The sequence below is a fragment of the Haemaphysalis longicornis genome, unplaced genomic scaffold, assembly GCF_048455015.1.
Source record: "Haemaphysalis longicornis isolate Haplotype H1 unplaced genomic scaffold, Haemaphysalis longicornis Haplotype H1 scaffold_5, whole genome shotgun sequence".
In the NCBI taxonomy this organism is placed as follows: domain Eukaryota; kingdom Metazoa; phylum Arthropoda; class Arachnida; order Ixodida; family Ixodidae; genus Haemaphysalis; species Haemaphysalis longicornis.
Window position 1 is genome coordinate 151,456,948 of NW_027526385.1, and position 14,992 is coordinate 151,471,939.

The following is a 14,992-nucleotide window of genomic DNA, read 5'->3' on the forward strand; positions in this document are numbered from 1 at the left end:
GAAACTGAGTTTTCCGAAATTAACAATAAAGGTTGCCATTTAGCAGCTACATATTAGGTTATGCATGAAACACCAATAATTGTTACGGGGGCGAGAACTTGTACATTCAAGTGATCGAACATTATTCAAGTATGGTAGCCCACTGTGCTACCAAAACTGTTTGAAAACTTACGTTCTGGCGGCCAAACACTGTTGACAATGGTTGTGGCTCTTGTCCGGTTGAATGGAGGGACGAGATGTGGTCAGACCGTCCAGAGGTCTAAAACAGGATGACACATTATTACCACACAGGCAAGAATGGAAATGATTGGGTGCACGAATGTTACAACTCGGGCAACACAACATTCAGCCAAAATCAATGCCCGCGCACAGCGGCACCGTTCACATGGTGAGGTGGCTCGCCGCTAACGCAACGAAGCTTGCGAGGCGCACACATTCGCTCGCAAACGATTCTCCCTGGGCATTCCCAACACGGCACAAACGACAGCGGTGATTAACGAAGCCGTAAACGCTGCGCAGCACAGTTTAGAGGAGTAGCCGCCCATGTTCTGATAAACTACGCGTAAGACGTGGTTCGCAGTGGTGAATTCTGAAGCTGTTCAATATAGTGCTGCGGAATGGGAAACGTTACTGAGTTTCTGAGCGCCACTGCGTTACTGAGCGCCAGTGCGTTTAGCGCTCAATGCAAGCACCACAATCTTTCGCACATCGCCTTTCTAGAGACGAGCCCTCTATGTTCAACCTACCCAGTTCAGTTAAAGGAATCCTTCAAGCGGCGATGACAGCTACAAACGACATCCTGTGACAAGAAAGGCAGCAAATGTGACGAGACAGCTTACCTCACAGGAAACGACGCAGAAGAGCGAGCAACGTTCAGGGGCAAGCGCCAAACGAAATTAGCCGTCTTCAGGTGGCAAAGTTGTTCTCAAATACTTCTTCGCGAAGTCGAACACGACAGCCATAACCGAAAACGACGAGGGACCCAATTAACCCTAATAACTGCGCTTGTTTAACGGCACGACGGCACACCACAGATCACAATCGACGCCAGACGGGTCACGGGACGATTCAACGTAACTGTTACAGCTGCGCCGCCACACGCCGTACTCAGGGTGTCGGTCATAAAGATAATATACTGGCTCTAGAGGGAAAGCGCGCCGCTGAGCCAATGCATTGGAACCGTACTAACCGTACGACACACAGTGGCAGACATGATACAACGATTTGAAGGTTGCCAGCTGAGCTTTTGCTTACTAAAAACGGCGAAAGTGATGGGTTGTAATCTGGCAACTTGCTACTGTGACGTTTCCGCGTCCGGGTAGCAAAGCATGCCGGGATTAATAGTAACATGGCGGACCGCTGGCCAGGCGGATTTTGTGTAGGCGGCCTCGACAGCATTGCGTAGTTTATCTCCTGTGGGTAGGTAACCGACGTGTTTTCGGTTTAGCGTACGTGTGACCTATATGTACTGAGACTTTTTGAGCAAGATGTGGCAACGCTCAAACAACACTTGCGCGCAAGCTCGAATGCGACTGATCGCATGCGCGAGGACGCCAAGGAGTTAGCTGATCCGTACTGGGCGCACAGAAAAATGAATCTCCGTATGATCTCCGTGCATTTTTGCGCTGTGCCGCTTTATTTGCCATTCTGTGACATATTGCGAGTCGCTCAATGCTTTTCAAACAAAGTGAAGTGAACTGTGGCTTTTTAGCTCAATGTAAAAGCTTTATTGACACACACAAAAAAACATCGCGTGGGCAAACGCTGATATTGCCGGTGAGTCGCGGCGCTTTGAAGCACAGGGACGAAAGAGCGCTGTCGATCGCAGGCCAACAGAGTGGAAGAATGCATGCCAAGGGAGTATGCGAGATACAGTCCTCGGCGTGTCCTGTTTTCCTTTCTGTCTGTATTCGTCAAGTTCTAGCTGCTTTCCCCCACTTCAAAGGGAAAGCTTGCGGGACTGAATGCGCAGTATTGAATGGGCAGTAATTTACCGCACAGAGCGCCCGAGGAGAGAACACTGACTTATTGATTCATTGTGACTGATTACAAAAGAAACCGCATTTTGTTACCTATTTTTTCGTTCTACCTTCACGAACGATTGCGCGAAAGTTCGAAGCACGAAGAGCTGTAAGAAGTTCTATGAATAAAACAACTGGAACCGAACGATTATAAAAGCTCCTTTTATTTCTCTTCCAACGGGAACGATCGCTGGCTGCCACTCCGTAGCCTGTAGTGAACTTGCGGTAGTCAAGGTCAGATCGGAATCGCTGTGCCGGCGTCAGTTCAGGGGCAATAGATAAGGTGGTTAGCGTGAAGAAAGAATGACAGCCTCGCAAGCGCCCGGGGAGGCACTTGCTCAGCGCTGGCATCCGTGTTGTATAACTTGTATACGTTTTGCACGCACGCATATCTGAGCCGGAGACTGCACACACACACTGCGCAAGTCAGGCGCAAAGGCCTCGCCACTTCCTAGCACACTTAAAAATAGAAACCAAAACTGAACTACGCACTTACTGTTTCTCCGCTAATTAGAGCTTAATTACACTAAAAGTTTTTTATGAACCTAGTTTTAAAAACTGAGGCAATTATTTGTAACTATTTTGCTTCAGTTCTTTGTTTTAATTAAATATTTACGGCAAAACTTTTTAGAAGGGTGAATACAATTGATCTGGCAACCATGAAAATGGTATCATGTTAGCGCCCGCGATTTGTACGGTCTCGGCCAGGCGGGTAAAGCTGGCTCAAAAATGTGTCTAAACATAGCTGCCGCCATGATGCCACGCTGTAGTTGCCAGATCAGTAGTTGAAGATATGGCTAACAATTTTTCTTGAAAATGAGGCCCAAATTTAGGGCCCTAAGCTAAAATTATGCAACTTTTATGGCAATAACTGAGTTTTTTGGCGAGTTTGTACGCTTTTTATTAGTTTTCTCGAAGCATTCATGCTTGACGAGCAAAAATAAATGAAATATTAAGCAAAAAGAGGACGTCGGGCTGTGGCGCCAAATTCAGCTTCGGTATATTGTGAGGAGCGTCACTAATGTGGGGGTAATTTACAAAGGTTCACTCTAACACGCCTTAGTGTCTGCTGTGTCACTTCGCTGCTTGCGAAGACAAGCTTGCGAAGACTGCCGACGATACGGAATAAAGTCGCCGCCGCCTATCTTCAAGGACACCTTCTCTACATGTCCGTAGTGGCTGCTGCCGATTTGAACTCGCCGTCAGCCGGTCATATCATGTTACGCGAGGAATTTCTGGCCAGATCGGTTATTTTGAGCGTATATGATTCGTAAATTAAAAACAAACAAATATACGAAACATTTTACCATGCCTGGCGTATAACTAGGCTCTTGTTTACGTGTGCTGTTATACTTTCACTGAACAGTGTTTTACTTGAGTGAGAGATAAAACAACCGCCAACCAATAATAATAATGGTAACTTTATTTGCACAATAAGGTGGTTTTCTAGAGGAGGACAAGGCGAAGCCGAAAGGTTATCCCGAATGTAGGTGCAGAAATCTCCTGTATGCGTGTGTGCGATTGGTGCATGCTCCTTCGATCGCTGAAACACGCAATCTCAAATTTTCGAGAATATATTTGATGCTTTGAATGACACATTCCTTAAACTCGGTGGGACAGCGACGTTGTTTTATTACCTCTACTTGCACCTCTACTCTCATATGGCCCATGTATATACCTGCACAGAGGAGGAAGCGAAGGAGTAAACTTCCTTCATGTGAGATGGGCACCCGTGTGGTGGGGCATTAAGCAACATTATTCTGTCCTTCCCTGGGTGCCTTCGCAAATGAACGGAAACGGCCACTTCTGTTCACGCCCTATCAGGACCACCCCGCCTGCTTGCGGTTTTGCCTTAAATGCCTGCGTGTTCGGCCGGAAATCTGTCTGTCAACAGAAACCGCCTAGAAAGCATGTTGAGGTAACACACTTATGCGCTTTCTTGGGTCGCGATGGGACTGTCATGTATTTTGTGCAAGGCGAAGTTGACGAAGGATATACGTCTTCCTTGAAAAGTAAATTAATTTGAGTGTACCTATAAATTGTTATTGCCCCTCATTAGTTCAATCATAGTGGTTAATTTTGAAACAGCTGCCAAACATAACTATTGCAGGTGAATCAGACTGCCTAGCATGAGACTGTAGGCTGGGCTGGCCGTCGCGTAAGGAGGCGGGCCGCCCGCGCCCACAAATTCTGCACGGCGCCTGTGGCCGACGGGCCAGGGCCGCGGAGTAAGGAGACGCAGACACAGTGCTGGCGCTCGAGCCTGCGAGCCAACTTCGTTCTCTCCTTCGCTCCTACAGCACCACAGCCTACCCATGACGATAGCGCTGCTGCGGATGCTGCTACAGATGGCGTACAAGTTATGTGAGAAGAGAAAGCGCTAGAACTCTGTACAGATATGTACACGCAGTGTCCATGTCCATACGAAGGCAATAGGTACAATGTCCATGTCCAGTCGTCGCCGTTGCGGCCCCGGCAACCACATAGCGAGTTCGGGAGGTCTGGGCTGGGAGTGCCGCTGAGGTCGGGTCGCGTGATGGATGATGTAGTTCCGCGAATTCCAGAGGCCGCAGTGCGTACGTCTGTGAACGGGGACTCTCGGATGAGTTGGAGGGAACATGATGCGGGTATGCTCTCGAGAATAGGCAGGTGGAAGGAGAATCCTAGGTTTGGGATGGTGCCGCTGACGAACGTGCAGTTAAGAAGCAGACAAGGACGTGAAGATGGAGTGACGACGTGGTGGTCGACCACGGCGTCGACGCCACGCGCTGCGCTTCGTGCGTCTTGCTATCTCTCTAAACACTGCCAGAGCGAATGCCTTCTTCGCGCCACGGCGATCAAAGACTGGGGCGAACCTCGCATGAGAACCATTTGTCTGATACGCCGGGAAATGGAAACCGCTGTTGCGGAAACGAAAACCAATGGCACTAGTTCTACGCTGGCCTCTGGCAGCTGAAGAGGAATTGTGGTCAGGATCGTCAGAGGCACACGGCAGTGCATCAAGCAAAAGAACTGGAGCTGAGCAAGGCAACTCTGTTGGTTCGTTTTGCGTTTCAAGGATTCTAGGAACTGTATGAGACACTGTGGAGTGCACATCAGGAGTGGAGAACGGCTGTGCAATTTCAGGGGCAGAATTGTTTGGCTGAAGATGAGTGAGCGCGCAACCAATGATGCAGGGTCGTGTCAAGGAGGCGCTTGTTGAAGTGTCACTCCCGTGCAAGGGATTGGGCGTCTTCGCTTCGGCGTGGATAGAATGGGCCTCGACATCTTTGCGACAATTGACGGTCACTGGAAGTGACTGGGAGTACAAAGGGGCTGGTGACGACGTCTTCGTAGGCACGCCGGTGTCATTGAGGTCGGATGATTTGGTAGGAGGCTCGGTTTTCAGCGTAGGGGCTGGCGGTTGTGCCTTCGAAGTGGATGCGCTCGGTTGAGTAGCGAGCGGCTGAAGACAAACCATCGGTATGCCGAAACACTCCAGCACCGCTCCCTTTAGTTCGCTGTAGGGTTGTGCGCTCGATGGTACCGTGTGGAGCTGGGTAAAAACTTCACTCGGGAGAGCGCGGCATGTGATGCTGTACCTTGTGGCTTGGCTGAAGAAGCCGCGGATGAAAACGTGGCTCTCCATGAGCGCGAACGCTCCGGGTCCTTGGGGTTGAAAGGTGGCATGGGAGGGAATGGCGAAGATGGCGGCTCGCTGTTGAAGCCTCGCTGATACCCCAGCGGTGAATGCATGGTTGGGTTGAGTCCGGTGTCTCCGGGTCACCACTTTTGTAGGCTGGGCTGGCCGTCGCGTAAGGGGGCGGGCCGCCCGCGCCGTCAAATTCTGCACGGCGCCTGTGGCCGACGGGCCAAGGCCGCGGAGTAAGGAGACGCAGACACAGTGCTGGCGTTCGAGCCTGCGAGCCATCTTCGTTCTCTTCTTCGCTCCTACAGCACCACAGCCTACCCATGACGATAGTGCTGCTGCGGATGCTGCTACAACACTATCAATCGCTAATGTAGAGTATTCAGACACTTAGTGTGTATTGCATATGGCAGTCATTACGAAATCGGACAATAAATTGAACTCTGAATTTTATTATTTGCGACAGTTACATCTGCAAGTATCGGTTCAGCCAGTGCCACCTGGAGACGTTCTTCAGCTGTATACACCAGATAAAAGGAAGGAATGCGATATGCGAATGCGATACGCGATAGAAGGAAGGAATTCGATATGTCTAGCACAGCCTTCTCATTCATGCCAACATTAAACCGGTGGCCGCAAAGGTGTCACACCAGACCTTGTGGAATTTCCACGCTTCCTTTCCAGCGTGCTCACAGCAACAAGAATGATGACGAAGTTGCATTACCGAAGCTGTGTTCCAGTAATGCTGTAGCTGATTATGAACGTTCTGGCTAATGCTCATTCAGATTGTGGTCACCAGCATTGTTATTTTCGTCAAAAATAATGGGCCATCACAATGCCATCAGCCCGTGTATCATGCGCTTCACACCATAGAACATATTCCGTGTCGCAATTACGGCAACGAAAAAAAGAAATTTGACATTGCCAGCATTACCTTCTCATCCTTCCACCGGTTTTGTTTGAGGTGTGCGAAGTTATTTGTGCAAGCTGAGCCCAATAAAATCTTACACACAAGTTACTTTGCATACGTACATTACTCTTTGGCTGCCAGAACAAGCAAAAATAAACACAGAAAAAGCGAGAGGGTCATATGTACAAGCAATTCTCATCCAACAAATTTTATTTGACCACCATCAATACCGCCAGACCTCTAGGGAAGTTTGTGATGGTAAGAGCAAGGCTAAGATGGCATAATGTGTGACTTTAAAGAAAAGAAGAAACTGTAGAAGAAAGCTAGGGAGGTTAACCAAGGAAAGAAGAACTGCTCAGCTAGCTGTGCTACATGTGGAAATGGGAACAGGAAACTTGAAAGGAAAGGAAAGGACTGGCATAAAATAAAGGATAAAAAATTCTGGAGAAAAAAAAAAACGTGGCGTGGAAATGGCCAGTACAAAGACAGCACCATGGGCGAAAAAAGAGGGGCATAAAACATGCAGGCAATACAACAAAATGGCCGAACGAAGGATGCTGCATGCAGTTAACACCCCTTCAGCACCTGTGACTGTTTTTCCTCTTGTTCACTTCAATCTGCTCTTCAAGGAAAGAACTGATTTGGCTACTTCAGCTCCATCTTGTCTAAAACCACTGAAATATGCCTGATTTTCTGTGTACATGATGTAAATAGGGTGCATAATTTCTAATTTTTTAAAAATTCTCCTGAAGTGTCTGTTCCTTCGTGGCAAGCTTTCGTGACTAACTGCCTCGTAGAATCGCATTTGCTTTGTACATTTTTTGCTCTTTTATGCTGCCTCTGCTTGTATTTTTTATTTCGTTCTTCTCCTCTTCTCCAGTGGTTGAGTTATTTTATTAGTGATATTGTTTTTTCTTCAAAAAGGATTTTGTCTTTTAGCCCCGTCTGTTTATTGGCTTTAAACCTGCCATAGCTTTGCTAGAAATAGTTAATCACACAATTTTCCTCTTTCTGTATTCTGGGAGAGGGGGCATGAAATTTTAAAAGGTAACCAGCCCTGCAGCGACTAATGAACACTTGCACTACGTTCTTTGTGGTTGGAAGCACTGAAAGCTATAGTTCCACAATCCCTTGAGTGAGTTTCATGATGCACATAACATAGTAATATTAGGCTTGGGTATTTCACGGTTATTGAATCTAAGCTAATGCAAGGGCCACTACCTAAAAGCATTTCAACTGGAGAAAAAAGTTGACACACGTGCTGCAGAGGCCTCGAAGACAGGCACAGGCACAGAAAGCGTGTTTGTTTAGCATGAAGTGCAGTCACAAATACGATTTCCATTTACAAGGATTTCTTGGAAGCTTTGTCCAGTTTGAACTTCCATTCGCTAGAAAAGCAAGTAGTTGTAAAGAGCACCTCAATAGATTGCGAAAACAATCAGCTCACGCATAGAGGGGGGGGGGGGGAAAGGCATGTGAAACATGTTGAATTAGCGCTGTACAGACGGGACAACCACGAAAAGACTACACAGGACTAGCGCTGCATATAAACTGAACTGTTTTACCACACACAAAAGGATATATACACAAACAGCGCATGCGCAAATACGGGGAAAGGCACCAGGAAAAAAATCAGGGGGAAAAAGCAATCAGGGGGAAGTGATTTCTTTTTAAAGGAAGAAGGAAAATATATGAACTGGGGATATTATTAAGCTCTCATGGGAGCTCACCTGCACTTAACACAGTCCAGAAGCGGGAATTGTGGGGGAAATAGGATAGGAGAGACAAAAGTAAAGATTAGAAAGGTGAGGAAAGAGTAGAGAAGAGTAGTTCCACTGTGGTCGATTGCGTCGCACACAACACACCACGAACACTGTTGGCTGGCGTAATGCTGCGTCCGGGAGACAAGAAGCCTCGAATGGAACGGTGAAGCGCGGAGGAGAGCTTGGTGCGACGAAGAGCAAAGTCTGCGGCGGTCCCGATCGCTTTTGAGTTCGCTGGATAGGAGTGCTGCCGACAGACGGGTACTGGGGGAGCGGGAGCTGGCACTCGACCGCCCACACCGGCAGAGCGAAAGCCGGGCGACATCCAACGGCCCGCGGTTGCGACAGGCCGCCGAAATGAAGCCCCTCCGAAGCACAGGAGCACGAAAACACTCGTCCGCTCAACTCCGAAGCGACGACCGAGCTCCCCTGACGCACCCGCAAAAGCTGCCTCTCTGAGCGTCCGAAGTACCCGCTAATCTATGCGCTATCCTTCTCAGTTGCGGAGAATGCAAAACTGCATCTAACGCGGCAGCACGGCACAAAAGTTCGCTACCTACCACAGGAAAAGCTTTACACAACGTTTCTGCACAGCAAAGTTGTCACGGCGCACACACAGCAACGGTGGCTGCCATGATGGAATGCGTATGTTGCTAGGTGAAAACCCACTACTGCCGCCAACTCTAGTAGGCAAAATGACAGCGGGCAACGCTGTTAGGGTGGCATCCTGTCTGCGCCCGGTTGTAGCACGGTTTCAATGCACGGGCTGGCCGGGCAGTTTTTCCTCTAGAGTCAGTAGTATTAACACTATGGTCTCGGAGCTCGCTTTACTCCCCTGGTGTCAGCCATTTGCAGGGGGTTGCGTAAACAAATTAAAACTCCAACAATAAATAATTGCCTCTTTTACTGAATATAACAGTAACTTTAATATTTTTTGTGTGTAATATAATAAAGAAGCTTAGATTTTTAGAGTTTGCAAACACAAAACGCGAACCGAGTTTTTTGGCGCTCCATTTGAACGTTAAAAAAGCAGCAGATGGGAAGATAACACTGCGCAATGAAAATTGGCAGTGTTCTAGTGTAAGTAATCGTATTATTATTTGGCGTCTGTTTATTTAGCGCCCGATTTCATGCCCTCTCCCTCCCCAACTTTTGTTTTCTTTTGATTTCTTCCTTGTTCTCCAACGTTGTTTGTGCAGCAGAAACTAGGTGGTCTGTTTATTACATTTGTACACAATATTTACGGTCGCTAACAACAAGAATGGAATTAAATTGTGACTGCTAGTACGTTATAACTCCAGTGAGCGACGAGAATGACTGTTGTCAGAGGGGGCTATGATTGTGCTGGTGGGACAGGAGAGGAACAGGGAACGACGGAATGATGATACAGATGTCACAGTTCAAGTTTGTGCTGTGCTCCATGCAAGGTTGTAGAAAACAAAAAGTGGGAGGGGGAGTGTTATTCTGTCGATGTCGTAATAAGCAAGGGCTGATATTTTTTCCTGTTTCAACGTTGGTGCTGCCGCTGCTTTATATTGAAGTTGGCAGCTTTTTTTTTTGCTTCTGAACATTTTTGACGAGGTTGGAAGGATGGTGCAATGGGATGTCTTTTTGAAATTATATTGCATGCATGGCCTCAATCAATGAAGAGCTGAACACCTTTTCCACACCCTTTCAACACCCTTCCAAAGAAAATGGTGTTGAGGTTGCTCAACACCCTTTTTCTCACGCAAGAATGGTGTAAAGCTACGAAAAAGGGTGTAAGGGCCTCCGAACACCCTTTTTTCAATTATCTTTCACCCTTTTTGTCCAAAAGGGTGTAAAACAGTTTAGTGTGTTCTTTGGTTGTCGTCTGAGTTTGGACTGAGTTTTGACCACGTTAAAATGGAGCGATCGGATAGACGCTGGCTTCATAAGGCGGGTAAGCCAGGTTCGACTCCGGCCACCGCTACCGTTTCCTTTTTAACTTTGCCCACTATAATTCATCTCCATCGTCATAGAACGTTGGCTTTCCTGCTGAGCATTTTCGTGTTACCGACGCCATCAGTGAGGACGCTGAAGCTTCGCTTTAAAATGCACACCCGTGATTTCCAAGGCTACTGATATTATTCTATAGATTATATTCCTCTTCGTGGCTCTGTTAAACTCACGCATGCTATTTTCAGTGCCATGTCTCCAACGTTTCATGAATTCTGGGATATTTTAAGTCTGTAATGCGCGCTGAGGAACAGCGCCTTCTTTCTTAGCTTTTTAAGCTCTTGGTGCCTTATGAGCACAATGATATACAGCTCCCATGCACCTCTCTTAACAATCAGCAGGATGTTTCATTGGGATGTTCGTAAAGAACGGTTGCTCATACAGTTTCCCCATGGTGCACGTCTCTCTGAAAATTTGTCACCGAAGCGGCTTGCCGATCAAACAATGAAGCTCTAAGCGCTGCTTGTAAATAGGGGACAAATGAATGCCTTCCGAAACACAGATTGAAGGAGGACCACTTGGCGATTAACTGAGTTATAAAACAGCGCGGGAAACGGGGCTACAGAAAGACGGGACGCTGACAGCGCCCTGTCTGTGTGCCCTTTGTGTAGTCCGGTTTCCCACGCTGTTTTATAACTCAACCTTCCGAAACTCTGGGCATGGCTCTGGACGAAGCAGCTCATGGGCGTTAAAAAAATTCTGAAAATCCGACGCCATTTCACGTAGTGCGACTTGACATGTGCGACTTCCCTATCAGGCAAAATGGAGCGCGTAAAGCAACAACTACACAGCATAACGGAATAACTGAGGTCTTCTTGTTGAATGGCCCTTCATTCCATTTTTATTTGACTGTGGGGTTTAACGTGCCAAGGCTACACAGGTTCTGATGCACGCCGAAGTGGAGGGCTCCAGATTAATTGTGACCACCTGGAGATCTTTAACGCGCGCCGAAATCTCGTACACACGGGCGTTCTTGCTTTTCGCTTCCATCAGAAAAGCGGCCGCCGCTGCCGGGAACCATTGTTTAATGGTTCTAACAGCGCCAACAGGGACACGACAGAGGTGATTTGTAGTTCGCTTTCGTTCGAGTCATAAACATAGTGGGAAAGAGCGTCCAGTATGGACCCGTTCTTTTCAGGGGAGGGGGTCGACCCTATCGAAGCAGCCGTTCTGCTTTGTCGCGTGGATTTCTCGCCAGCAGGCTTGGATGACCACGGCCGCAGTTCGCCTCCGGCGCCAAACATCGCTTACGTCATGCCGAAAAAGCAGGCCCTTCGTCATCGCCTGATGCAGGACCACCTTCTGCTCGAGTCACGTTTTCGTAGTCGGATTCAACGAAACTATCCTAAAATCGCCGCAGGGCTACTGAAATATTCTGGAAATGAGAGAGAGTCGCGTTGCCAACGTAAGGGTCGCAACAGGGCCGCTGGGACGCCTCCAAACCAGGAGTCGCATCGCGGAAGCCAAGGTCCCGGCAGGGCCGCTGGTAAGTCTCCAAAACAACAGTCACGTTGGCGACGTAAGGTTTGCGCAGTTACTGGAGCCCCTCTCCCTGGCTGAGCACCTAAGGGTCTTCCTAGGCGTCGTTATAAGGTGCAGCGCCCTCGTAGTTTCCACTACCCGCGCAGCAGTAATTACCCGGACGGGCAGAACATTACCCGGGACCATTAGGCCGGGCTTCCGAGGGATGTGAGCAGAGAGTCGAGTTTGCGATGCAGGTAGTAAAAAGCGTCGCATGAGATTCAGGGGCAGGGCTTGCGGACGAGGTTTTTTCTCACGGAGAAGCGTACGCGCGTTCGCAGGAGGCAGATGCGTTCGCCGTAGTCGACCGTGTCCCAAATGCCAGATTCCAATTGTTCGTCCTTCAAGTTCGCCTGCACTTGTACGTCGAGTTTGTGCACATTCACCTGGTCACACAAGATGAAGTCGAGGAGATAGTGTCTGTGTATGGCCGTTGCAGCCCGACTACGCAGCAAGGCGTCGAGGACTGTCCTGGTCGTGGAGAGGGCTGCTCGAAAGAGATCTCCGAGAATGCGAAGAACGTCCATAGCACCAGCCGGCGAAACCCGCCGCGGGTTCTTTTTGAGTACCTAGAGGACGAGAGTGGCTTGGGCACAAGCCTTTTTGAGGGAAAGCGGTCTAGGGCGACGCCTCCGGGGCAAAGCAGCGCGAAGGTATTGGGGCCTCGTGTGCCTCGAAGCCGCTGCGCCATCGAACATAGTCCGGTCGTGCCTCGATTGCCCGGTTTAACGGCATCATGCAGCAACTGTGCGGCAAAATTAAGAAGAGCAGCATGCGGCTTCCAGAAGGGTGATGGTGTCGAATAGACAGAGCCAATGGACTTCGGCCGATCGTCGTATTCCTCATTTCTTGCTGATGCCCCGTTCCTGTGAATCTTTACTTGTCAACAGTAAGGTTAGAAAAAACACTCTAACTCTTCTTTTATCGAAACAATCGCCAAACAAATTATGTAATACTGATATGGTAAGACGACTTCGTCATTACGCCGAGCTTTTTGGATGTGACATTCAGTTCACATTGACGTTGTAAACGTTACTGTATTCCCATCTGCTGCTAATACAGGGATTTATGCATCACGAAAATATACAAGCCATTGTTTTTCCCCCACAGAATAAAACCGCAGTCCTTCCAAGTTTCCTTCAGGAAATTAGGTAGGAAGTATACTTCCTAGCTAATTTCCTGATACTTCCTAGCTAATTTCCACGTTTGTCGGTAATTTGCGATTGAGAATATATTCTCAATCGCAAATTACTGACAAACGTGGTTTGCTTCGCGCACTCCATGGAGTGCGCTCAGCCTCGCTGGTCATCTTTCTTCACAGAGTGGAACAGGTCGATGAAATTTCTCGTTCGTTGAACCTGATTTAAGCAATTAGATGAGAGACAGACTCCCCGCAAGTTGTCCCGTGTCGCACGCCGCAGCACGCTAAGAATTATGCTTTACAGGAAAAAACCCAGCGTTTGAAACCAATATCGAGACAAAATTTAACAAATTACTGTTAATAATGCACATAAATCCTAATAATCTCTGTATTTTAAATTAGTTTAACTTATGTTAGTTTATTTTGAACCGGTTTTATTCATTATACACTTGTTTTTTCACAATCTTTTGGGAACTTCATTACCGTGACGGAATGATACGATGACGGCGGGAGACGCCGACCGCCCGAGCCCCTATGGTGCTTCGCCCATAAAAGAAGACCGCTTTGCTCACCTATAAGCGGAAAATATATCCACGAGCTTCCCACCAACGGCAAGGCCGGAATCTTGGGAACCTCCGTGAATGGTTTAGCGAAAGACAGATTGTCGGCATGGCAGGAAACGCTGACGCTTATTTGCGCTGCTTGGAAAACCACCGACTTCAGGGGGATACGCCGTGCTGCTGTGGCTGTAATCATGACTGCTTGCTGTGGCCTAAGCAACGCCAGCGACCGGGGAGCGGACGGACACAAGCATGCGCTTAGCCGCATACCTGGCATTACGAAAGCTGATGTCCAGGTGCTGTTTACGTGGATCCGCAGGGAACGAAAAAAAAAGAGTGCACCATGTCATTTTTGCTCTCTAAATTCGCTGGTTGGGATCGGACGGACGTGGAAGACCGATAGAATGCATTAAAATGGTGTTTATTTTTTTCTTTTCTTACTTCTAATTGCGTCACCTTTTCCAACTGATTGTCTCCATATGAGTTAGTTGCTCACATTCTGGCACGTGTTTTTCTATGGCTGTTCGCGCCAATCATTCGTGGCGCTGATTCCTCAGCTATGTTACTTCAGGCGACCTCTGGAAGGCTGTCACTGCTTGTTTGCTCTTCAACTGCCAAAACGCACGATAACCTTACAGAGTTTTAGCAGTCCGGCCATTCCGTAGCGTGCGTAGCTAGCGTGTTGACCGGGACCCGTCTGGGCACTTGAGTATTCGTCACGGTAGGGGGATTAGTTCCACGGGCCTGCATTCGCCATGTCCGCGCCTCCTCGCCCTTCCTCGTCGTTCTTCCGCGCGCGCAGGCGCAGACCGGTCCCGGCGACCCGGTAGCAACGTAACGAACGGAACGGACGGACTGCTAAAGCTCTCTATTATTTCGGGACACTTAAGCCTGCTGACGTTCCTTGAACGCGAAATTAGGCGTACTATTTGGCCGGGTACCTTTTTTTATATACGCGTCCACCCGTCGGCACAGCAGCCTTGCAATTTTATTGTGCTTAATTAACCATTAATTTTCTGTAATTTAACGTAATATGTCTTAATTTTTATTCCACTCTTAACTGGCCTTATTCCACCTGCATCATCTTAATGCACCTCAGTAGCTGCATTAATCAATCTCAACTTACCTCATTCAACTTTGTTTACCTTATTCGACCCGCATCTTAACCCGCGTGAATTCGTACTACCCCACTTTGATTCCAGATTACGTTTCATTACTATCAATCTGTATCAATCATCACCTTCTCGTTACCTCTAATCACGTGTCCTTAACTGTCATTAATTGTTTCCCGACATATTCTCTGTTGACACGCACAAGGGTACTTTGTTCCCCCCCCCTGGCAAGCTGCCCAGTTAGCGCGGTAGTGACGCACTTGGAACCTGCCCCGTAGAGACGGGTTCAAATCCCACACGATCCTAAATGTGTTTTCATTTTAAGGGAAGAGCGCTTTAAGCGCTTCCCTTGTCGTCGT

The 14,992-nt window shown here is 48.2% G+C and overlaps 1 protein-coding gene across 1 annotated transcript in view; it reads right to left on the reverse strand.

The window, feature by feature from the left end:
* The window catches only part of LOC144138748 (putative cytochrome P450 12a5, mitochondrial), a 59,103-nt gene extending 45,363 nt beyond the window's left edge, over positions 1–13,740 (reverse strand). The window contains exon 1 of the mRNA XM_077671162.1: positions 13,534–13,740. Within this exon, the coding sequence (XP_077527288.1) occupies positions 13,534–13,717 (184 nt within the window). The 5' untranslated portion in view covers positions 13,718–13,740. The remainder of the gene's footprint in view (positions 1–13,533) is intronic.
* Between the last annotated feature and the right edge of the window lie 1,252 nt (positions 13,741–14,992).